General features: G+C 46.4%; 1 protein-coding gene across 5 annotated transcripts in view; it reads left to right on the forward strand.

Annotated features, from left to right (window-relative positions):
* Window positions 1-1,136: 1,136 nt before the first annotated feature.
* The window catches only part of STRA6 (signaling receptor and transporter of retinol STRA6), a 54,546-nt gene continuing 31,132 nt past the window's right edge, over window positions 1,137-24,550 (forward strand). For 3 of the 5 annotated variants that reach the window (XM_078854627.1, XM_073363072.1, XM_073363073.1), the window contains exons 1-2: window positions 1,277-1,604; window positions 10,251-10,381. In XM_078854627.1, the coding sequence (XP_078710753.1) occupies window positions 10,272-10,381 (110 nt within the window). In that variant the 5' untranslated portion in view covers window positions 1,277-1,604; window positions 10,251-10,271. Of the gene's footprint in view, window positions 1,196-1,276; window positions 1,605-10,250; window positions 10,382-24,550 lie in introns of those variants that run through there. The other 2 variants (XM_073363070.2, XM_073363071.1) reach the window with 2 other exon arrangements.

Here is a 24,550-nt window from a genome sequence, read left to right on the forward strand (position 1 = left end):
GAGAATATTGACATGTTTAATTTCTATTGAAAAATTCCAAAATCAACATTTTGTTCCATGAGAAAATTAGATGTTTCAACTTTTCATCCTGATTTGGAACAAAAGCCAATGTTGGAATATCCTGCATTTCCTGTGCTTGCTTGGCTCTAAGTTCGACTACGTCAACCACTTTTCATGAAGATTTGTTTCGTCAAAAGGCCTTTCTGTGTGAACAAATGTCACCTGCCCTCCTGAGAAGCTGCATGGGCTGCTGGACTCAGTCTCCACACATGGTCTGTGGGGAATTATGCAAGTTTCCCAAAAGACTAGGGGAATCTGCCCTCTTCCACACAAATTTCCTGGGTTCACGGAAGTATTCCAGAAGGCTTTCTGAAATCTCCCAGAAGCCACTGTTTCTGTGGGCTAGGTACCTAGAGATAGGTATCTCTACAATAGGAAGGTACAGGAGGAAGATTGAGGAACAGTACAAGTGGGGATGCAGGGTAGCAATGCACCAAGCTTGCACTTGCTGTGGGATGACTCATGTGGGTGCTCTGCACTGCAAATGCCCTCCCATCAGGTCAGTTAACAGCAGACAGGGCACAGTTACGCTGGCAGTGAGGAAGCTTGCACTGCTGTTGGCTGAGCTGTACCTATCCTGTGACTAGAGAGGACTTAAGTCTCTAGGGCTGTCAGCGGGCCCTTTCCCCCTTGCTATAGTCACACACAACCAAAAACTGAGTTAACTCAGCTCTCTCCCCGAGCTGTGTTGAATTGGGGCTAGGCCAGAGAAGCCCTCCTCATATATTTGGAGCAACTAGAGGTAGCGGGGCAAAGGAACAGAGCAAGTCAGGCATAGAGGAAAGAGAGGGAAGCTCCTGGGCCAGATTCTCAGCTGATATAAATTGCCATAGCTCCACTGAAATCAATAGGGTGTTTCTGATTTACACAAGCTGATGAGCTGGCCCATTTACTCCAGTGGAGCTATGCCGGTTTACCCTAGCTGGAGATCTGCTCTCCTGCCTTTCATGTCGGCCAGCACAGGCGAAAGTGGGGGCTATTTTGCTGGAGTTTGGTCCCTCAGGGCTCTGGGTTCACTACAGCTCTTAATGGTCTGTGTGTGTGTTACGTGGGGTGGGGGAACAGCAGAGTGGACAAAGTGCTGGGGCGGAGAGCTGTCTGAAGACTCTCCAGAAATGTGATTGATAATCAAAGGGTGAGCAAAGCACTGACTGGTTGCTTTTAATTTTCTAAACCCTGGGGTGGCCCCGAGCCAAGCCCTCTTAGCAATGGAGGGGATAAAGTTCCCCAGCAGTAGAGAGTCTCCTCTCTCCGGTGTGCTGAACTTTGCCTTTAAGCTTGCATGGCTGCATCTCTGCTGGGATCCTCTGATCAGATTAGGAAACACAGGAGCAGCTGCAGCAGTTGCTGAGTCCACTTGCCTCCAGACAACTAGCTCTTGAAGTAACTTTGAAATACAGGGAGAGAAAGCAGGAAAGTGGCTGATCTGTAAGTTTCTCTCAATGAGACTGTATTTTTAACAGGATTACCGTCTTCCTACTGTTGCGGAGGAGAGGAGAAGTTTTGTGCATCTGCTCTCCGCTCAGAAGAGTTGCCTGAAGAAGGTAACATTTTACTTTGTTGGGCTGTGTTAAGTTGTTGTTCCCTGCTGCAGGGGGGACTTTGTTTATAAACTTTAGCCTGACAAACTATAAGGGAAATTCAGGCTACTGAATCTGCATGTGACTAGTGACGTTCCACTATTTATTACTCCAGTTAATAAATGCAAACTTTAATCTGCTGCTCCTGGCTGCGGGAGAGTTTGTTTGAGGCATTTAATTCTGTTCTTGATGTTCAAAATATCACATGAGCAAAAGGCATTTAGAACCCCCCCTTGAGTTTGCTTAGCTAATGATTTCTAATCACCATTATAAGCTTTCAAGTGTCACTCTGAGAACCGCTGTTCTAGAGCTGGTCTGAGTTGCCTAGTCCAGCTGCAGTTGTTCTAACATTCAGAGGCTGTCCAGACTGGGGACTAATGCTTTGCCATGCACCCCCACCCCCTTGCAGTTCAGTCATTGGATGGGTTCTGTGGCCAAGGGTGGATGGGGGAGGGGGAAATGTGCTACAAGCAGGGGCATGTGAGCTAATTAGCTTCTGAAGTGGGGGGCTTAGGGTGCAGTGACTGTTGCAGGCTGCTATTTGGGCTGTTGGCAGGCTGGGTGATCAGTGGTGAGGACAGATGGTGGGGTGAGGAGACTCTCCATGGCTGACCAGCCTGTTTGGTGCTGAGCAGCCTAGAAGAGGCGCTGCAGCTCAGTGCTCCATGGAGTGGTGACACCATTGTCTCCCTTCAGTCTCTGAGCATTTCACCATGTGCTCCTTTAATGTTGAGTCGGGGCTGAAGGGTTAATAGTGCAGGTGGGGACTGGCATACAGCTGCTTGGTTGGTGGATCCAGCCTTGGCTACTGGCCTGGCTTGAGGAGGATTGGCAGAGCTGCGGGGAAGCTGAGGGTACAGGGCAGGTATAGCAGGGGGTACAGTCAGTGAAGTGTCTCAGCAGAGATGTGTGTGAAGTATGGGAAGCTTGCACAGCCCCTGAACACACACTGACTGGCACCAGCCAGGAGCGCTTCCATTATGAACACCAAACTTGCTTGCAAACAGCCAGAGAAGTGCCCTCTTGCCCAGACTGCCACAACAGTAAATGCGCTTGTCTTTCCAGGGTCTCCCACTCCCACCAGGCTGGAAGCAGTGGGGGTAGGGGGTGCTGCTGACCTCCAGGAGGCTTCCTGTGTGCAAGGGAATGCTATGTGGGTGACAGGGGCATGGAATATTCTGGGACTTCCCTTGCCCCATGAATGTGTGTCTCGCTCTCACTAGTGCTGTACTGGGGCAATTCCAAAGGCTCTGGACTTCATGGGCTATCAAGATCACTGGTGTCTCTATGCCCCCTTGCCACCAAGGTGCAGGTCTGTAAAGCTATGTAGGCATTGCGCTCAGCATCGCAATGCCTAATTGATTGAGGCGCCTGACTCCTCCTTTCAAAAGGGACTTAGGAACTGGGGAGCCAGAATTCCAGTTGATGGGGTTTAGATGCCTAGGTGTCTAAATCCCTTTTGAAAGAGAGATTTATACTCCTAAATTGGTGTGGTGGTGTGATGCCAAGCGCAGTAGTGTCTACATAGCTTCAAAAATCTGGGCCTAAGGCACTAGTGCAGAGATGGCTGGCTTCACAGGGGCTGTGCTTGGCCACTTTGGCCTGATTCAGTGTTTCCATGAAGCCCATTGTGCTAGCGAGGTTGGAGCAGAGGCCATAGGGCAGGCATAAGGACAGTCTTGGAGAATGCCCTCAGTGCAGGGGGCCTCTACTTCAGGCACAGAGCCAGTTGTGTCCCCCCCTCCAGGAAATCACCCCTGTTCTCCCCTCACATGGGGTGTGGCAGGGGCTGCCCAGCAGGGGCTGCCCTGCAGTGGCTGATGAGGTCCACCTCTTAAAAAACAGGCAGTATGCTAATATATCCACGTTACATAACATAGGCCCTGATCCTCAAAGGTCTTGAAATCAATGAGTCACCTAAATACCTTTCAGGATTTGGCCTGCACTGGCCTTATTGGATATTCCTCTGCTCTTTACTGCATGGAATCAGAGCTACACAGCTGTATCATAGACCCTATCCTGCTAACAGCTAATGGGGAGATTCTCCTTTAGCAAAAGTGGGGAAAGGTTGGTGATTTTGGAGCAGGAGGCTCTGAGTTCTACCGCCACTACCACAGTGATATCACAGGCACGATGGTGATTAGCATGAATTCCTGTGCAGCCACAGATTTATTACACTACATCACCAGGTTGCATCTTGATGCCAGTAGGGGATGATTGAATTTAAGAGCAAATGGCTAATGGTTTCTTTATGGATTTGCTTAACCGTTAGTAAGCTGACAGCTGTTTTGCTTAACTGGCACCTGTGCAAACAGTGTGTGTGAAAAGCTGCCCCTCCCTGGTGCAAATAAATAAATCTAACAGACTAAGCAAACCCAGCACAGACAAATGCGGCAGGCACTGTGGGGAGTTCTGGACGAGCCACAGCCGATCCGTCCGTCTTGTTTCATTCCTGCCTCAGCTCTGTGCGAAGCTCAATTGAATTAAACGAAATCCCTTTTAAAAATAAAAAGGGCTCCCAGAACAGTTCTGGAGATGGATCTTTATCATTTTTATTAAAAGCTGCACAATAAGCTGTCATTACACGGGGGGAGTCCACCTCTCCCAGCCTCACTCCCCCCTCCCCCCCCACTTCATAGTGGTGAGATGCAAAAGCTCCCCAGGGAGTGATAGATAGTGGGAAATGAAGACTATGAAGGGCCTTTATTGAGACCATCAATCTCACTGGTGTTGCTGTGATCAAAGCCCCAGCATTCCCAGGCAGAGGTTAGCTAGAGGAGCAAAGCGATCAGGTTTCGGTTAAAGGCTGGGTGGAGTGGGGCTCTGTGCGGTGGGAGAGCACAAGGATCTCTGTGTTCCAAGCTCAGTGGGGAATGAGGGATGGGTAATGTTTACTCCTAATGCCTGGAGCCAGGGAGAGGTCCGGGCTCAGGATTGGTCAGTGGAGGCTTGACAGGGCTCCAAAACAAATTGGTCCGTGTGGAGACATTGTCTCCATATGTTGAGCCTGATCCTCAACTGGAGTCGCTCAATCACTCTAGCTACTCTCACTAGCTTTGGGCTCACTGGGATTTCCAATTCGGGTATGGGCCTGATCCTGCAATCTTTACTAAGCAAGATTTCATGTTGAAGTTGGCCAGGCCCGCAGGGTTGAGCCCTGAATGCAACAGGCCCTCTGCATGCAACCTAGAGGCTAACTCTTTAGTTGCTGGACTAACAGAACACTGTTAGTCCAGCAACTTCACACCCAAGCCCTGAGAATCCTCTCACTCTTGCATAGCCTCTGCTCTGCAGGCCACAGGCTGAGACAGGCTGTCTTGTGAGCCCCATTCCCACTGTTATTTCTTTAATCCTCATGGTGCCATACAGCAGTGCAAAACTTTATCACACCTTAAGGCAATGCCACCAGTGTACTGCTAACACCTGATGTCCCAGGTCCTCAAGCATTAAGGAATGTAGCATCCATTGATAGCTGTGCTGAAGAGACTGTCCTTAGGAACCAGACCCCATCCCCCAATTTCTGGCTCTTCTCCAGAGGCAAACTGGTGTAAGTGCAAGATTCTCTCCTGGGCGCATGACCCCAGGGAGCCAGCATTGCATTGGTAGATTAGTCAGCTAGTGAATCCTATATCTGATTCACCCCAGTAGTCTGGCTAAGGATGGGAGCGCTGAAGAATCATTGTACTTAGCCCTGGAGGAAGAGCCTTGAACCGCCAAATCCATGACAGCATTGGAAAGTCTCTGAGGCTCCCCCTGCCTGCTTGTCCTCAACAGCTGTTCCTTAGTCACAGATGTGGGACTCCAATCAGCCAATGATACAGAACAAAACTAGCCTCCCCTGGCCTCCCCCCTGCCCCCAGCCTTCAAAAGCTAAAGACGCTTGGGCTGGCCAGTGCGTGGATGGGAGACCTCCTAAAAGCATGGGCTGGTGGGGATCAATAGGTGGAACTCTGCCTTCTGGGTCAGTGCTGACCCTGTGGCTGCACGGTTCTAGAGTTTGCTTGCTATAGTTCAAGACTGTACATTAAGCCAAGACCCTGACCACTTGTGATGTATAAACCCTGCAAGGTACTTCAGGTAAGAATAGGGTGACCATATTTCCCAAAGGAAAAACTGGATACCCCCAGTTGCTTGCCTGAGTGCGCCCCCCCCCCCGCCCCATGCCAGGCTGTTGCTGGAACCCTGCCAACCCCCCACATACTGGAACGCTACCCCTCCAGCCCTGCCTCCCTGCCTGTGCAGGGCTGGCATCTTCGCTCCCCCCCCCCCGGCATGTTCCTCCGCACAGCACCCCACTTTTTTGACAAAAGTGGGCATTTGTCCCATTTGCTCTTGCCAAGTGATCAAGTTGTCAATATATATAAAGTTGGGATGGTTGGGACAGGGCTTAAAAAAAGGGACTGTCCCAGCCAAAATGGGACATATGGTCACCCTAGGTAAAAAGGAGTTTCCAACTTGCAAAATTGTAACTTGATTTTTCTTACAGAGTTGCATTAGGCTGTGACATCAGGCAGCTAGAGCCCTGAACTGGGATGCAGGAGACCTGAGTTGTATTCTCAGCTCTGCCACTGGCCTGCTGGGTGGCCTTGGTAATTCCCTTCCCTGCTCTGTGCCTCAGTTTTCCCCATATGAAGAATGGGGCTAATGATACTGACTTCCCTTTGTAAAGTGCTGATGAAAAAAGCTATATAAGAGCTAGAGATTGTTGTTGGTTTCGTACAAATGGAGCTGCTAATCAAGGTTCATTCCTCTCTTCTACCCCCCCACCCTCCCCAGTGTTTCTGTAGCCGCACATCTTCTGCAGGTACTTTCTCTAGCTCTTTGTGTTGTGTGTCTGAAAGCAAGGAGATGGAGACTATTCTCAAATGCCAGGCTTGGAGCTATGTTTAATTTAAATACCATGGGCCAGATCCTTGGCTGGTGCAGCCTGGCAATGCTCCATGAATGCTGACGTATGCCAGTTGAACATCTGGTCATATGTTTTAGCAGCAGCAGTTGCAACATATGTTGAAGCCTAGTTTCCAAATGCAGGTGCTTTACTAAAAGCTGCCCTGGTCCATCCGTTCTGTAAACCCCGGGGTACACACCTGGTATTGCTTCCCCTCAGGATGCCTTCCAGGGTGAACCGATTCTTTTATGGTGCTGCAAGGAGCTGCATGGGTTTTATAGGCTCCTTCTTTTACTGAGTGCTACATTCTTGGCAGGTGAATCACACCTGCAGTGGCCTGGCTTCAGAGCAGGCTGAACCAAACATGATGGTCTCAGTAGTTCTGGCTCCACGTGGGGGTCTGTAAAGGGAGAACTAATGATGATGCAGGAGGTAGTACAATGGATCCCTTATGAGAGGGAAGGATGAATCTTGTGGCTAAGGCACTGCAGTGGGACTCAGGAGGCCTGGGTTTGATTCCTGGTTCTGCCAGACTCCTGTGTGACCTTGGCAAGCCACTTAATGCCTCTGTGCCTCAGCTCTTGCTGGGTTCTGTCTCCCCCACCCTTTGTCTGCCTCATCTATTTAGGCTGAGAGCTCCTCAGCACAGGGTTGGCCTCACTATGTGCATGTACAGCAGATAGCACAAGAGGGCCCCACCCTTGGTAGGGGCTCTGGGAACCAATGGATTGAGATGGGGCCCAGCTAATCTGGATGGTGTAAACGTTCTGGGGTGTTCCAGACTGAGTGTTCAATTCAGCACATTATGGAAATAAAGGGGCAGCTGCAATGTTGGGACTTGAATCCAAACGTGCCCCAAGACTGGGGTGTCTGGACCTGGAGGGGTGTCTTTGGGCCTGCCACTGTGGAAGGCAAAGCATCGTTCTGCACCAGCTACCTAGGCTCCAGAGTGGCACCAGACGGAAGCAGCTGGTGATCATTCCCTTATCTGTATGAGAGGACAAATGGGGTCTTGCTTGGAAAGTGCTTTGAAGATGTCAAATAGAATCATAGGGTCATAAGGGACTGCCAGGGTCACTGAGTCCAACTCCCTGCCAAGATGCAGGATTTGTTGTGTCTAGAAAATAAAATGAGTGCTGAGCAGTATTATTCATTGACAAACACTTGCTATGTAAGTATGGGTGTTGCTGTGCACTGTTGCTCTGTTGCAATGTTTATCTACAACTCTTCTTGTGCCTTCCACAGAAAGAGCAATGGTGCCATGGAACAACCTCAGCAGCTGCCCCAGAGAAGATTCCTGGCTTGGTCTCTCCAGGGAGTAACATGCTCTAATGCAAAACTTTAATAGCAACCTTGGTGCCACTAAAGGAGAATAACTTCTCAACGGTATAAATGTGGGGCGGTCAGATGTGCATATCTGTTGATCAAGAGTATATGATGTTGCTGCTAAAGTTTGCAGTGGAGCATGAAGTGGATAGAAGCTGGGATATATAATATAATTTCTCATCCAGTGTGTTATTAGCAGCATTTTAGGTAACATGAAGGTGGCAAGGAATGCTGGAGATTTTTTCCTTGCTTCCATGCTTTGCAGGTTATGGGGGGAGTCTAGAGGAACCTGAAATGTCACTAACCGTACTCTTAGTTTGTGGGTTTTTGTGTGTGTGTGTGTGTGTGTGCGCCCCTGCCCCAGAAGCCTCTAATTGAACCAGGAGTCTGCAAATATGGCTATAATTCTCCTATCCAGCTGCCTTGGGGTATTTCCAGCACTTCCTGGTTTTTGTTTTGACTGGGCTGGAGATACAATAAGAAAAGCATCTCTTGGGATGTTAATTTGGTCCCAGGTGCAACCAGGGAAGTCAGATACAGGGACCAGTGTCATGTCTTATTTTAACTAAACACTTTCAATTCCCAGCTCTGCCACAGACTCCCTCTGTGCTCTTGGGCAAGTCACCCAGACCCTCCAAGATATTTAGGCTCCCAACTTCCACTGAAACTAATGAATTGAGGTTTGTTAATTTCAATGGAAATTAGGCTAAATTCCTTTGCAGATCAGGGTCTCAGTCTCTGTGCCTCAGCTCCCCATCTGTAAAACAGGGATGAGAGCACTGCTCTACCTCCCAGGAGTGTCATGATGGGAAGTTCATTAGATTGTGCTCAGATAATGTGGTCGTGGGAGCCATATGGTGCCTTAGTTTAAAAAAAAATGCTGAAAGTGCTGGGGGAAAAAGTTATCAAAAATTCAATACTGTAATAAATTGCTATTTCTTCTTATTATTGAAGAGAGATGGTAAATGTCCAGGCCAATCTGTGGCAGCAACAAGCAACTTTGAGGAACACAAAATATTTTTTTCTCTGAGCAGGGGGGTTATTCCAAGTATCAGGGAAAGGAACCATGGAAAAAGAATGTTCAAACCTGGGAGCTTAAAGTTAGGCATCTGAATCCACAGGACCTAAATAAAAGTGCTGATCATCTCCTATTCCCGTTGATTTCAACAGACGCTATGGATATGCAATACCTCCGGAACATCAAGCCGCTTTTATTTAGATGCCAATGTATGGATGTGGGAGCCTAACTTTAGAATCCCAGTTTGAAATCTTGGCCTGTTTCTATTTTCCTCTGCTCTGCTTCTGACCTCTGTCAGGCTGCTCGATAAGGGCAAACTGCTGGTCCCCTTGCTCATACTGAGCAGCGCCTGACTCAAGCGAGTGGGATGACTCTTTGGAATCAAGCAGGGAAGGGTATCGCAGTCTGCCTCTAAATGACCTCTTCTGCCTCTCTACAAACAGCTGTGATGCTGCATTGAGCAACTGTTGGCGTTACAGAACTTTCTACAGAAAGTCCATTCAAGGAGCTTAGCAGTGCTTGTCTGGCATTTGTTCTGCTCTGCAATTGGAAACCTATTTCTGGGCCTCTGTTTTGCCAGTAAGGAAGGTTGTTCTCTATCCCTTTGCTTTGATGTCTTTCTCTTCAGCAGTAGAACAGAGAGAAGCAGCGTCATTGCTGACTCATCTCCAGGGTCTGAAATGTCCCAGATGAAGTGAAGGCTAGAGGCAGAGGAGTTACAGCATCAGCTTGAGTGAAAAGCACAGGGGACTGTTTCTGACTGGTATAGCCATGTACTATGTGGTACAGCAGCTTAAAATGCCCCAGGAAGGGAGCAGAGCCTGGCTCAATCCTGTGTTCAGACAGTTACCGCACTGACCTTCTTGATTCTTTTCTAGATTAGCCTGTGTCTTGCTAGGGAGCCAAATCTTGACCCTTGCACAACTCGCAGGCTTTCATGTAAATGCTGTTAAGTAACTGAAACAAAGACTCTGATTCTCTGGGCACTGAGGCTGGGTAGGAGGGGTGGAGGAGAGAGTGGAAGGGACCCAGTTAAACATGCCTTGAGCTCTTTAATCTTTTTAGCTCCAATCAAGACTGGATTTTTCACGGTAGAGATTTGGCTTTTTTACTTTTGTTTGTATCAGCTGTTGAAATGATGCAAATTCACATGGCAAAGAGCCCTAACTGGAAGGGAGAGATTCTTACCCCCCTCCTCCCAATCCGTCAATGTGACCCTCCAGTACCGAGAGCATAAAGTAGCCTGTGCAAACTTAGCATTTTGAACTGACCCTAGAGAACTCCAGGGAAAATATTTGTTGCAATCCTTGTGGGTATTTTTGCTCTACCAAGAGCAGAAGGCAAGAATTTTTTTTTAATTCTTCTTTCTTTTTCCCAGAGGAGGTGGAGAGAGAAGAGAATGGTGAACGACAGCTCCTTGGCAGCCCACGGCTCCCTTGCTTATGATGACTTCGCCAGTTCTGATTGGTACATGTATGAATCCATGGAACCCGAGATGCCACAAGATGAGTGAGTGATCAACCCTTGGGGTTTTTTTTCCCAGTTATGCCCTGCAGCTGGAGGGTACCCTGACCTTAGTTAGGCAGGGGAATCATTTTTTGTCTCAAATTCCCATTTTCCTGGAATGAAATGTTATTTTTCTGATCAAGGAAAGTAGGAACTCCCCTCCATGCATGCACAACTCTTCCCGTCTCCCCACCCTCCCAACTTTCTCCTCGTTGCTACTTCCCACTAGTGACTTTTTAGAAAAATGACCAAATAAAAAATTGTCAATAGCAACACTTGACTCTGGTTATAAAACCTGACCACTCTATGCCTCAATTTCCCCATCTTTAAGATGGCACTAATAACCTCCAGCTACCTGGCACATGTACTGATGTTCCTTCAGCATGCAAAGCGCTATGTTAGTGTTATCTGTGCATCACTGCACTGGTGTTGCTTTTTGTTGCTGCTCACGACATCTGATTTTTGGGGATGAGAGGCTGTGATATGCAGAATTGCATGACACCACAGCTGGCCCATGGTATCGTTAAGGGACCTCTCTACTTCCTCTCTCCAACTTTTCCTACTTCCTGGCATGGGCACTTTAAATTGGCTCCTGTTGACAACTGCAGGTTGGGACATACCACCCAGGCCAGTTAAGACAGTTGCTTTGCCATATGGGACAGAGTTCTCCATTACAATGCATTATACATTACATTGACTGTGTAACCACATTGGTATGTGTGTTACAGGTCCTAGTCTGTGTCCAATCCACAGAAGGTATGGGTGAGTTTAAACCCCACAGCTAAGGAGCCTTGGCTCTTTAGCCTAAGTTGTAGCAGCTCATGCTCTTAGCTCCGGAGGGCTCTGTTGCAATCCCCAAGTGTCTGCCGGGGGAGACAATCCCATAACTGCAATGTGGGTACCCCAGTCTTGTAGGTCCATGTTGGTGACATTGTTTATGTGCAGGGTGCTCTCAAAGGAGTCCTTTGCCACTTAGCCATCTAACACTTGTTTCAAGTTGATGTTTTCAGTAACTACTGCAGCATTACGATGTATCTGTTGTCTTGGGAAAAATATTATCCCTTTGGATGAACTGCATATTTAGATGCATTTATATAGTGTATTGCTAGCAAGAGCTGATGGCTTGTGGCAAATCCTTGTTACCATGCAAACTGCAGAGACGACAGCCCCTGCATCTGGTCCACCATGCCTTAGCAAAGCACATTTTCTTTCTCACTTCCACCTGATCCTGCTCCCCTGCAATCCATATGAGCAGGATTAGGCACAAAGTGTTGTTTCATTTCCATGCACTGTCAAGTTTTGGCTCTATTGCCCTGATTTAGGACAGCACTCAAGCACATGATCAACAGTAAGCATTCTTGAATTTGATCCTTCCTATGTAAGGATGATGGGGAATGGAATATTTTTATTCTTTCCCAGTGGAAATACAATTAACTCCTTTGCTCCAGGGTTGCCAAGAAGAATAGGGGTTAGCACCATGTATAGAACAAAAAGCCTCTAAAGTTTGCAGAATCTGATAATATTTTGACTGAGGTTCTAAATCTTGATTCATATCAGGGTAAATATCATTGAAATGTTGATTGGACGTTGATCACTGAGAATTGTCAAAAAAGATTGGATTAAACTAAACACAGCTTTTTTTGAATTACTGTTTTGCTTTGAAGGTTCTAGAACATTCGTGTTATTTACTGACTCTGATTTTATGTTCTTTTGCATTTCTGGATTTGGAAGAAGCGAAGGTGCTGAAATATTGTCCCATGGGTATTTCTACCCTTGTGAAATAAGCAAAGTCTCCCAAATCTCTTAAAACACCTGCTCTTATAGGCTGTCTTCACTGCAAAAGAGGGGGTGTCTTACACGGTGATGTCTCCACTGGGTTGTTACATCAACAGACTAAAGGCCCAGGAAGATTTTTACCCTGATGCAGGAGGCCTATGGTTTACCTTGGCTAGCTACACTGAGGTAAACACGACAGTGCTTTGTCTGCACTAGAATTTTGTCTCGGCTAGAGTTGAGATAGCGCCCTTGATTTAAAACACACCACTTCTTCCGGTCAAACCCAAGACCTAATGAGCAGACTCTTGCAGATGAGGGAGATTCAGGGAAGTATCTTCAGAATGCTTCTCTAGTCCTCCACTAACGACCAAATAAGTCAATGACCCCTAATGCCAGGTCTACACTACAGATCTGTGTCAGTATAACTAAGTCACTCAGAGGTGTAAAAAATCCACACCACTGAGTGACATAGTTGTACTGACCTAACCCCCCATGTATATAGTGCTATGTCGATGGGAAAGCTTCTCCCACATAGCTACCGCCTCTCGGGGAGATGGATGAACTACATCTACGGAAAAAAGCTCTCCCGTTGGTGTAGTAGCATCTTCACTAAAGTGCTGCGGCTATGCCGCTGTAGCACTGTACATGAAGACAAGCCCTCAGTGTGTGACTTAGGGAGGCAGTGTGGCCTAGTGGATAAAGTGTTGGACTGGGTTTTGGGAGACCTGAGTTCTATTCCTGGTTCTTGCCACTGGCCTGCTGGGTGACCTTGGGCAAGTAATTTCCTCTGAATCTGCCTCAGTTTCCCCATCTGTAAAATGGGGTAATGATACTGACCACCTTTGTAAAGTGCTTTGAGATAGACAACTGTACCGTGCTAGATAAGAGCTAGATATTATTACTACACGACTGACATGTGCTTCTATGAGGAAGGCAGGTCTGATAGATCTCCGGATATGAGGATCTCAAATGTCAGTGTGTGGAGTGCATGTGTCTGCAAAATACTTCATCTAGGTGGGATTGCCCAGCCCTGCTTTCCCTCCTGTTCACTGTGGCCATTGCACTATCCCTTGAAAGTAACATTCTCTATTGTCTGTAATGGAGAGGGGGTTTGTCTTGGGCCCAAACTTTCAACAGTCACTAATGATTTTAGGTGCCTTAATTTTAAGGGGCATAACTTGGGACTCCTTTTAAAGTTATGGTCACAGGTAGGGTGTTCCGCCCTCTGTGATAATCAAGTTGGACAACTCCAAAGTAAGATGCCTAAAATCAGGCCTTCGTTTGTTTAAAGCTTGTATTGTATTCTCTCCACTGCTCTGCTTTTCACACCCTGCTGTCATCTGTTCTGTTCCTCTCTCTGTTCCTTCCCACCTGCTCTCTTTCTCCCATGGTCTGTCCTCCTCCACTGGCAGCTCATAGATTTGCTGATGATGGCTGGCTCCTGAATCATCATCTCTTCTTATTCAGCAGCAGCCCTGTCGAGGCTGAATCCCCACTCTGGCACTTTGAGTACAGAAGGTGGGGGCCCGCAAGGATTTTAAAAATTAATACTTGCCACTCCAGGCTTGTATTAAACTCCCAAGGATATAGCTTTTCTGTGACCTTGGCTTGGCAAACACTGCCACCACCCAAATGCAAAAAACCCTCTTGGACCCAGGAAGGAGCACTTTGGAATTCCTCCCTGTGGGGTACCCTCAAGCCCTTTCACCCCCCTTCGGGGAAGAGCTGAGAAAGAAAACAAAGGAAATTAGCTGTTGCTACCAGCTAATCAAACAACATGCACAAACCTCTTAGGACACCAAAAATCCAATCCTGTTCTTTAAAAAGGTAAATTTTCTTAACAAAAAGGGAAAAAAAAAAACATCTGGAACTTAGGCTTTTGCTAGATTTTAAAAAGGCAATTCCAAAAATCAAGCACCCAAAATAGCTTCCTTGGGGGTTCAGATTAAAGGTTACAAGCAAACAAAACCATCTGGGGTTAGCACAGAGGAGATTCACAAGCCAAACTAAAGAAATAAACCTGATTGCGTCTATTTAAACATTTCTAATTTACTTACTTATTTGAAATCCCGCAAATATGTAATTCTAGGTATGATCTGATGATTTCTCATACCAGGCTTAAAGCTTTACACAGCATTCCTGCTTATAGCATTGCTGCTCCATGTCGCTGCAGCCCAGAGAGAACAATAGATCACAAAGAGAAGGTTTTTCCCAATTTAAAAAAGTTTTAGCCCTTTCCCATTGGCTCCTTTGGTCAGGTGCCCACTCCTTTTCTTTTACCTGTGGGCTTGTTAACCCTTTATAGGTAAAGCAAACAGAGAACAGACACCAAGAGGGATTTTACAGCTAACTGGCTGATTTGGTGTCCATAAAAGGGAGCTACCCTCGCTTCATTGATCACAGGCCCCTAAAAGAGGCAGCCAACCTGCCTCCCATTCCATCTCTCCAGCAGCCTTTTCAGAACTCCAGGCTCTTCTTTGAACCATGTGCCCAATCATCCATTCTCCTGGCCAACCCCTAAGGGCATTGGCTATCACTGGGTTTTTGAGCCTTCATGATTTGCCCATGTACTAGAGATGTTGTGGGTGGGATATATATGGGATATACATCTGAAGAAGTGAGCTGTAGCTCACGAAAGCTTATGCTCTAATAAATTGGTTAGTCTCTAAGGTGCCACAAGTCCTCCTTTTCTTTATGGCTAACACTGTTCGCTGCCCAGTTAGCTTCCTAAACAGCCTCTCACCTGGCCCCTCCTGCTGCTCTGGCTCCCTGCCTCATGCTGGGAAGCAAAAGGGGCTCAGCAGTCTAGTGGGGCAGCATGGAGATCCACTTAGCATGGAGCTGAGAAGCGGTTCCATGCTAGAGAACTTGGCATGGGGGAGATCAGCTTCACAGGTGGTTTTCAAAAGGAGGCTGGGCAGCCATCTGTCTTGGATGATTCAGACACAACAAATCCTGCATCTTGACAGGGGATTAGACTAGATGATCCTTGCGGTCCCTTCTATTCCTATGAGTCTATGACAAAGTATTCATCTTTGTATTACAGTAGTGGCTAGGGGTCCCATTGTGCCAGGTGCTGTATAAAAACCTACTGAGAGCCAGGCCTTGTCTATTTATATCATAAGCCCTTCAGGGCAAGCCCGAGAAAGCCCTATTATCCCCATTGTACACATGGGTAGAGAGACACTGAGTGACCTACCCAAGGTCACATAGGGTGTCTGTGGAAGAGCAGAAAATTGAAGCATTGTCTCCAGAGCCCCATTCCAGTGCCTTCACCACAAGATCGTCCTCCCAGGAGGCCTTGTGCCCTCTTCTAGCAGGAGTTGCTTTCAGCACAGCTAGAGTGAGTGTTGGGTGGGGGGGCGGGAGAGGGGGAAGAAAGGAGGCAAGAGCTGGTGGTGGAGTGCAGTGGTAATTAGGGTCTCCAAAAATGAGGAGGGCTCACTGATAAGCTAGGGGTGAGGGAAGAGCAGGGGGAGAGGCAGGGACACGCAAGCAGAGGAGGAGTAAGTAGGGAGCAGATTTTCTGTTCCTGGCTTAGACACCAAAACCAATGTTCATTTGTTATTAATGCCTGTGGCTGCCACTTAAGCCAAATCTCTTTGGCTCTGTCCTATGAGCTGATTTCTCAGGAAGATGAAAACCTCTCAGATTAATGTAATTCTGCCCCCTATCTCCTGGCATTACCGCATGGTGAGGGCATATCATGCCGTAAGGATGCCAGAAGAATTCTGCTGTGTGAGGAGATTGATATTGTTTTTGCCCTCACACTGAAAGTGCAAACAAGATGTCAGCTGTAAAATGGGTCTTCCAGCTCCTCTGCTGGAACACATTGCTTGATGAACATGTTGTGTAACCCACCCATCCCTTGCACTGTAAAGTGCCATTGGGCTGCTACCTGCGGCACATCATCGAAATGATTTACGCTCTGAGACCTGATTCTCATTAAGGGGCCTCTGTGTGAATGAGAACTAGAGCCAATCACCTTGCCTCCCCACACCTGGGGGGCGGGAGAGGGGACTATTTACCGGTTTGTACTGTAGCAGCGCCGTGGGGCCCTGGTTTGTGCCAGTGGCTGTACAAACACAGAACAAAATGGTGCTCCCTGCCCCCAAGTAATTGACAATCCAAGTAGACAGAAACTTGTTGTGCCAACATCTTTCTGAAGAAAGGTTTGCTTTATTTCCAATAGCTCACAGGGCTGCTCTGAGATTATCTGTTTATTTCAATGAAAACTTTGGGCCAAGAATGTCCATCACTCCACCCCTGGCTCTTATGAAAAGCAATATCGAAGCTTTTGTTACCAATTCCATTCCAGTTCTCTTCTTGACCCCTCCTAACTTTGTCTCATTCTTACTCTCAGGTCACAAGTAAACATTTTGGGGGTAAAGTTTAAAAAAAATACAGCTTTCTTTTTATATCTATATCATAAATTCATTAGAACTTTGCCATAGCAAACATCTGACAGCCATTTTTTATGAGAACTATGTCCCAATCTTTCAGCAAAGATTTACTAAGACTGAATTATGGAAGATGCACTAATTTACAAAATATGCTACTGAACATTAAACTGTGCTGTAGGTTGTCATAACCAGATCTTGGTGAAAAATGCCAGTTTTTGGTGAGAATTTTTAATTTTGTGGGGAGATTTTTGGGGAAAAAATCATTCCATTTTTCCTTAATCAAAAGTCTAAACACACTTTGACAAAATCTTCAGTAAAAATGTTCAGGTTTTGAAAATAAAACGAGAATCTTGACCAAGAAAATTTTCTGATTTTTTTTCATTAAAAAACAAAACCAAACATTTTTACTAAAATGGAAAGTCTTGCAGAGTATTGTCAATCTGATCCAAAAGCCATTCTTACTTTCCTGCCCTGCCAAAACCACCCAAAAAAATCCCCAGCCCCTCCGTGGTCTCATTGAAGTCTGGTCTAATAACTCATTCAAATGAACTTTATTCCGATAACGTGCTTTTTATCCCTAGAGCTCAAAGCATTTAACTTACCCCCATTTTACAGAAGGAAACAGGGACAGGGAAGTGAAATGACTTAACTCAACAAATCAATAGAAGAGCTGGGAGTAAAACTCAGGTCTCCTGAGTCACAGTCCAATGGTGTATCTACTAGGCCATGGTTCTCAACAAGCGGTCTGGGACCCCATGGAGGGCTGTGAGCAGGTTTAAGAGAGTCTGACAAGCAGTGCCAGCATTAGACTTTCTGGGGCCCAGGACAGAATGCCAAAGCTTCACCACATGGGACTGAAGCCCAGGCCCCCAAGCCTCATCACACATGGCTGAAGTTGAAGCCTGAGCAACTTAGCTTCACAGGATCCCCTGTGGTGTGGGGTCCCAGGCAGTCGACCTGCTTGCTACCCACTAACGCTGGTCATAGAATATGATGCAAAACAATCTATATTTAAGTATATAAAATATATAAAACACACAATCTTAAGATGGCATCATGTATTTTAAACACTTTGGAAGAGGACTGCTGATGAATCATGGAGGCAGGCAAGAATATTCCATATGTCTGGCGCAACCCATTGCATTAAAGCTATCAGTGTGTGAAAGCAAATCCTTTCTGCTGTTGCACATCTGATCTGCATATCAATGTGCTTAACCTTAAAGCAGAACTCAGCAACACTAGGGGAAATACTTGATTGCTATTTATACAGCTGTGTAGCATGGTGGGCACACACTGCTGCGGTGCCTCCTGCTGGTTGTCTAGGAATTAGTTCAGTTCTAGCCTCGGAGCACCTCCTACCCATGCCTGCTTCCTCCTGATCTCCACCACTTATAGCACTTCCAGCCCCATGTCCCTCCTGGACCCCGGTGCCCCTTACCTTGGGGTACTGCCCCACAGCAGTGCCCCCACACTCTGAGTCTCCCCTCCATGGGGAATCCCAATACTCTAAACCCACCTTGCCTCAGTGAGCCACTGGCCAGTCTTCATTTAGCCCCTTCCCTCAGGGACAAACTGCAGTCTGAAGTGGCCACTCATAATCTGCAAAGGGGTTTGGACCTGCTGCCTTTCCAGCCCCAGATGTCTCCCTGCAGCCCTAGTACCTCCCCTGGCCTTTAGCAAGGCCTCAGCCTGGGGAATCACCAGGCCATAGCTCCTCAGCCCTGCTCTGCCCTTCTCTGCTCTGTCCTGACCTGCCTCAGGTACCCTGCTTGCTCTACCAGGCAGCCTGGTCCTCTCTGCTCCTCAGCTGGAACAAGAGTCTTCTCTCACTCCCTCAGCCTGCCCTCTTATCAGAGTCAGCTGGATCCTAATGAGTGTGGCCACACCTGTGACTGTTTACCCAACCAGCCTCCCTCCCACCCCGGCTTTTGACCCCTTCCTAACAAGAGCTGGGTGACTGCCCTACTACAAGCTGGAATAACCATAAGGTCTGAGGTCTTGATATTGCAGAAAGTACTTATAAGTTAATAAAAGTAAGGGCAACTCACGATGTTGTCTAGCATTTTAAATTCAAGTTTGCCTAGAAAAATTCACTCTTGGAGGAGATTTTTGTTTAATTTTTTCCTTTCCATGTTTGTTCAGCGTTATTGCATAGGTACTCTCTTCACTTGTGACTGTGCCTTGTAAGAAGGCTAGCCCAAGGAATTCTGAGGCCCTGTAGAAGCCTCTATTGATTTTTGTCATTTTCCTATCTTGCCAACTTTTTCTCTTTGCTTCTCTTCCATTCCTGCAAGAGAATGGAGACCTTTCTCAGCCTCTTTGAAGCCTTTTGAGGAGGCTTAGTCAGTTGGAATCTGGGGGTGTAATCTACATATTAAAACATACAAATTAGTTCACTGGAATGCTGGGGCAAGTACTGCCTCCAGTTCTGATCTAAAGCATATGGGGAAATTATTAGGGAAGAGAACTGGATATTGCTAGCTTGGCACATAACTCTCATGCTTGTGGTGATCAGGCTTCCTCTTAACATATAGTTAAGGCACTGCACCAGGACTCAGATGATCTGAGTTCTAATCCTCGCTCTCCCACAGGCTCCTTGGGTGACCTTGGATCATTCACTTAATCTCTGGGTGACTCAACTCCTCAGCTATAAAAATGGGAATAATTCCTTCCATCCTTTGTCTGTCGTGTCTTTGAAGCAGGGATCATAGAATCATAGAATATCAGGGTTGGTAGGGACCTCAGGAGGTCATCTAGTCCAACCCCCTGCTCAAAGCAGGACCAATCCCCAACTAAATCTTCCTGACCTTTGTCAAGCCTGACCTTAAAAATCTCAAAGGAAGGAGATTCCACCACCTCCCTAGGTAATGCATTTTAGTGTTTCACCACCCTCCCAGTGAAAAAGCTTTTCCTAATATCCAACTTAAACCTCCCCACTGCAATTTGAGACCATTACTCCTCCTTCTGTCATCAGCTACCACTGAGAACAGTCTAGATCCATCCTCTTTGGAACCCCCTTTCAGGTGGTTGAAAGCAGCTATCAAATCCCCCCTCATTCTTCTCTTCCGCAGACTAAACAATCCCAGTTCCCTCAGCCTCTCCTCATAAGTCATGTGTTCCAGTCCCCTAATCATTTTTGTTGCCCTCCGCTGGACTCTTTCCAATTTTTCCACATCCTTCTTGTACTATAGGGCCCAAAACTGGACACAGTACTCCAGATGAGGCCTCACTAATGTCGAATAGAGGGGAACGATCACATCCCTCGATCTGCTGGCAATGCCCCTACATATACATCCCAAAATGCCATTGGCCTTCTTGGCAACAAGGGCACACTGTTGACGATGGGATGGTGCCATGGACCGGCTGGCCCTTGAAGGCAAACTGGACTGAGCCTTGCCCACCACTTAGCAGCTCCAGGGATAAATAATCATAGAATCATAGACTTTAAGGTCAGAAGGGACCATTATGATCTTCTAGTCTGACCTCCTGCACAACGCAGGCCACAGAATCTCACCCACCCACTCCTATAACAAACTCCTAACCTATGTCTGAGCTATCAAAGTCCTCAAATCGTGGTTTAAAGACTTCAAGGTGCAGAGAATCCTCCAGCAAGTGACCCGTGCCCCACACTGCAGAGGAAGGTGAAAACCCCCCAGGGCCTCTGCCAATCTGCCCTGGGGGAAAATTCCTTCCCGACCCCAAATATGGCAATCAGCTAAACCCCGAGTATGTGGGCAAGACTCACCAGCCAGACACCCAGGAAAGAATTCTCTTTCGTAACTCAGATCCCACCCCATCCTGCCTGGTTTGAGCCAGACACGCTAGCCTGCTGCAAACCCAGACCCAGGTCTGAATCATGTCCCCCAACAACTGCAGGCTTAAGTGAAAATAGCTTAAGAAGTTTTCCTGTCTCTAACACTCAGATGCCCAGCTCCCAATGGGGTCTAAACCCCAAATAAATCCATTTTACCCTGTATAAAGATTTTCAGGGTAAACTCATAAATTGTTTACCCTCTATAACAGCTGTTTGCCCCCCCCACCCCCATATTAATACATACCCTGGGTTAATTAATGAGTAAAAAGTGATTTTATTAAATACAGTAAGTAGGATTTAAGGGGTTCCAAGTAGTAACAGCCCGAACAAAGTGAATTGCCAAGCAAAATAAAATAAAACACGCAAGTCTAAGTCTAGTACAGTAATAAAACTGAATACAGGTAAAATCCTCACCCAGTAAGCTTCCTTTTACAGACTAGTCTCCTTCTAGTCTGGGTCCAGCAATCACTTACACCCCCTGTAGTTACTGTCCTTTGTTCCAGTTTATTTCAGGTATCCTTGGGGGTGGAGAGGGCTCTCTCTTTAGCCAGCTGAAGACCAAATGGAGACGTCTCCCAGGGGTTTAAATAGACTTTCTCTTGTGGGTGGAGATCCCCTCCTTTCTCCTATGCAAAGTCCAGCTACAAAATGGAGTTTTGGAGTCACCTGGGCAAGTCACATGTCCATAGAATCATAGAATATCAGGGTTGGAAGGGACCTCAGGAGGTCATCTAGTCCAACCCCCTGCTCAAAGCAGGACCAATCCCCAATTAAATCATCCCAGCCAGGGCTTTGTCAAGCCTGACCTTAAAAACTTCTAAGGAAGGAGATTCTACCACCTCCCTAGGTAACGCATTCCAGTGTTTCACCACCCTCCTAGTGAAAAAGTTTTTCCTAATATCCAACCTAAACCTCCCCCACTGCAACTTGAGACCATTACTCCTTGTCCTGTCCTCTTCTACCACTGAGAATAGTCTAGAACCATCCTCTCTGGAACCACCTCTCAGGTAGTTGAAAGCAGCTATCAAATCCCCCCTCATTCTTTTCTTCTGCAGACTAAACAATCCCAGTTCCCTCAGCCTCTCCTCATAAGTCATGTGTTCCGGACCCCTAATCATTTTTGTTGCCCTTCGCTGGACTCTCTCCAATTTATCCACATCCTTCTTATAGTGTGGGGCCCAAAACTGGACACAATACTCCAGATGAGGTCTCACCAATGTCGAATAGAGGGGGACGATCACGTCCCTCGATCTGCTCGCTATGCCCCTACTTATACATCCCAAAATGCCATTGGCCTTCTTGGCAACAAGGGCACACTGCTGACTCATATCCAGCTTCTCGTCCACTGTCACCCCTAGGTCCTTTTCCGCAGAACTGCTGCCTAGCCATTTGGTCCCTTGTCTGTAGCAGTGCATTGGGTTCTTCCGTCGTAAGTGCAGGAGTCTGCACTTATCCTTATTGAACCTCATCAGATTTCTTTTGGCCCAATCCTCCAATTTGTCTAGGTCCCTCTGTATCTTATTCCTGCCCTCCAGCGTATCTACCACTCCTCCATGCATGACTGAGTTCCTTACCAGCCAAGCCACATTCCTGGAAAAGCTCAGATGTGGATTGGCATCTCCAAGTTCATTGTTGGCTTAAGGGTTTCTTGATTGGGCACTTACTGAGAATAGTCTTTTCACTAAAACCTACTTAGAATCAGACAAGTATACAGCCAATATTCATAACTTCGAATACAAAAATGGTACATGCATACAAATAGGATTAATAGATTCAGTAGATCATAACCTCTACAGGGATGTGTTACATGGTATATGTAGCATAAAACATACTCCAGTTATATCATATATATATACATTCATAAGCGTATTTCCATAAAGCCTTATGCGGGACACCGTCACACTCATAAATTGTTCACCCTCTATAACACTGAGAGAGAGATATGCACAGCTATTTGCCCCCCCCCCCGGTATTAATAGATACTCTGTCTGAATTAATAAGTAAAAAGTGATTTTAGTAAATACAAAAAGTAGGATTTAAGTGGTTCCAAGAAGTAATAGACAGAACAAAGTAAATTACCAAACAAAATAAAATAAAACACACAAGTCTATGCCTAATACAGTAAGAAAGTGATTACAGATGAAACCTCACCCTCAGAGATGTCCCAGTAAGCTTCTTTTACAGACTAGTCTCCTTCTAGTCTGGGTCCAGCAATCACTCACACTACTGTGGTTACTATCCTTTGTTCCAGTCTCTTTCAGGTAACCTTTGATGGGGGAGAGGCTGTCTCTTCAGCCAGCTGAAGACAAAATGGAGGGGTCTCCCAGGGGTTTAAATAGGCTTTCTCTTGTGGGTGGATACCCCTCCCTCCCCCTGTGTAGAATCCCAGCTATAAGATGACAGGTTTCAGAGTAACAGCCGTGTTAGTCTGTATTCGCAAAAAGAAAAGGAGGACTTGTGGCACCTTAGAGACTAACCAATTTATTAGAGCATAAGCTTTCGTGAGCTCACGAAAGCTTATGCTCTAATAAATTGGTTAGTCTCTAAGGTGCCACAAGTCCTCCTTTTCTTTTAGCTATAAGATGGAGTTTTGGAGTCACATGGGCAAGTCACATTTCCATGCATGACTCAACTTATAGGTAGCAGCCATTGTTCACATGCTACCTTCAATGTCCTCAGGTAGACTTCTTATGTGGATTGGAGTCTTCCAAGATCCATTGTCTGTTAAGTGTTTCTTGATTGGGCACTTAACGGGCAAATTCCTTTCTAAAGAAGTTGACCAAATGCCTTACTTAGGCTACTTAAAATCAAACAAGTACACAACCAATATTCATAACTTCAAATACAAAAATGATACATGCATACAAATAGGATGAATATATTCAGTAGATCATAACCTTTGTAGAGATATGTTACATGGCATATCTAGCATAAAACATTCCGGTTATGTCATATTTACTTTCATAAGCATATTTCCATAAATCATTATGGGGTGCAACATCACAGTTCCATAATAAAAAAATCTCTCAGTATGTGTATGCCCAGATGCTAGTACAATGGGCCCTTGTCCTGGGGATGTTCCAGATGGAAATAGAAATTGATGGAGTGTGGTGTTTTCTCTAATGAAGTCTTGTTTCAGTACAAGGAATGAATAAATGAAGCTTATCCAAATGCAGGAGGAACCAAGAGCAAAAGGAGCAGTTTCTTAGCTTACAGGCCCAAGCCTCTTTAGCCAACAGACCCAACGGCTCTCTCTAGCTTTATCCAGGATCATGCTCTGCTCACCAGCTGCTGCTTGGCTTTCTTGCTTTTTACCTCTGTCTCTCTCTCTGTTCTTGTCCAGTCTCAGTTTGTGTGCAATGTATATAGATAGATACACACGTCCATACACACACCTCACAGCAATTCCCTGGCCCACTCAGTTCAAACTCCTGTGCAGGTTCACAACCTCCTTTTGTGTTACATGGGGCAGGGGGAATCTTCTGATTAATTCATCCTGACAGATGAATCTAAGTTTATACACTTGCTGTGTGGTTAGCACTAATTAAAGGCTGCGTTCACATCCTGTCTCGAAGACATTTGTGATTCCTGCACTAACCAGTACCTGTCAGCATAACATTATTAAATGTTCGCCCATGTGCAAGAAACACTCCACAGAACATGAAAGTGAGTGAGCAGGGAGAAAAGAAGAAAGTACTAATGCCACATGTTCTGCAGAGCAGAGGGATAGCTCAGTGGTTTGAGCATGGGCCTGCTAAACCCAGGGTTGTGAGTTCAACCCTTGAGGGGGCCATTTAGGGATCAGGGGCAAAAATTGGGGATTGGTCCTGCTTTGAGCAGCAGGTTGAACTAGATGACCTCCTGAGGTCCCTTCCAACCCTGATATTCTATGATTCTATGACAGAGATACATAAAGGAAGCTGTCTTGCTCTTCTCTGCACTACACGAATACTGCCTGCTATTCCAAAACTGTCCCAACATGATCTGGGCTCAAGATAAAGTCTTTGAGTTAGTCAGGTCAGTCCTTTCTCTGCTTGTTCCAAAATCGAGGCAACATGCGCAGAGCATTGCCTTGTCCTGTCATGTTCAGAATATAATCTACCTCTCTGTGCCTCAGCCTACTTATCACTATAATGGGGTAATGATTTCAACCCATCTTTTGTAGGCTGATTTTAAGTC

This window comes from Lepidochelys kempii, chromosome 10, assembly GCF_965140285.1.
Source record: "Lepidochelys kempii isolate rLepKem1 chromosome 10, rLepKem1.hap1, whole genome shotgun sequence".
Lineage (NCBI taxonomy): Eukaryota > Metazoa > Chordata > Testudines > Cheloniidae > Lepidochelys > Lepidochelys kempii.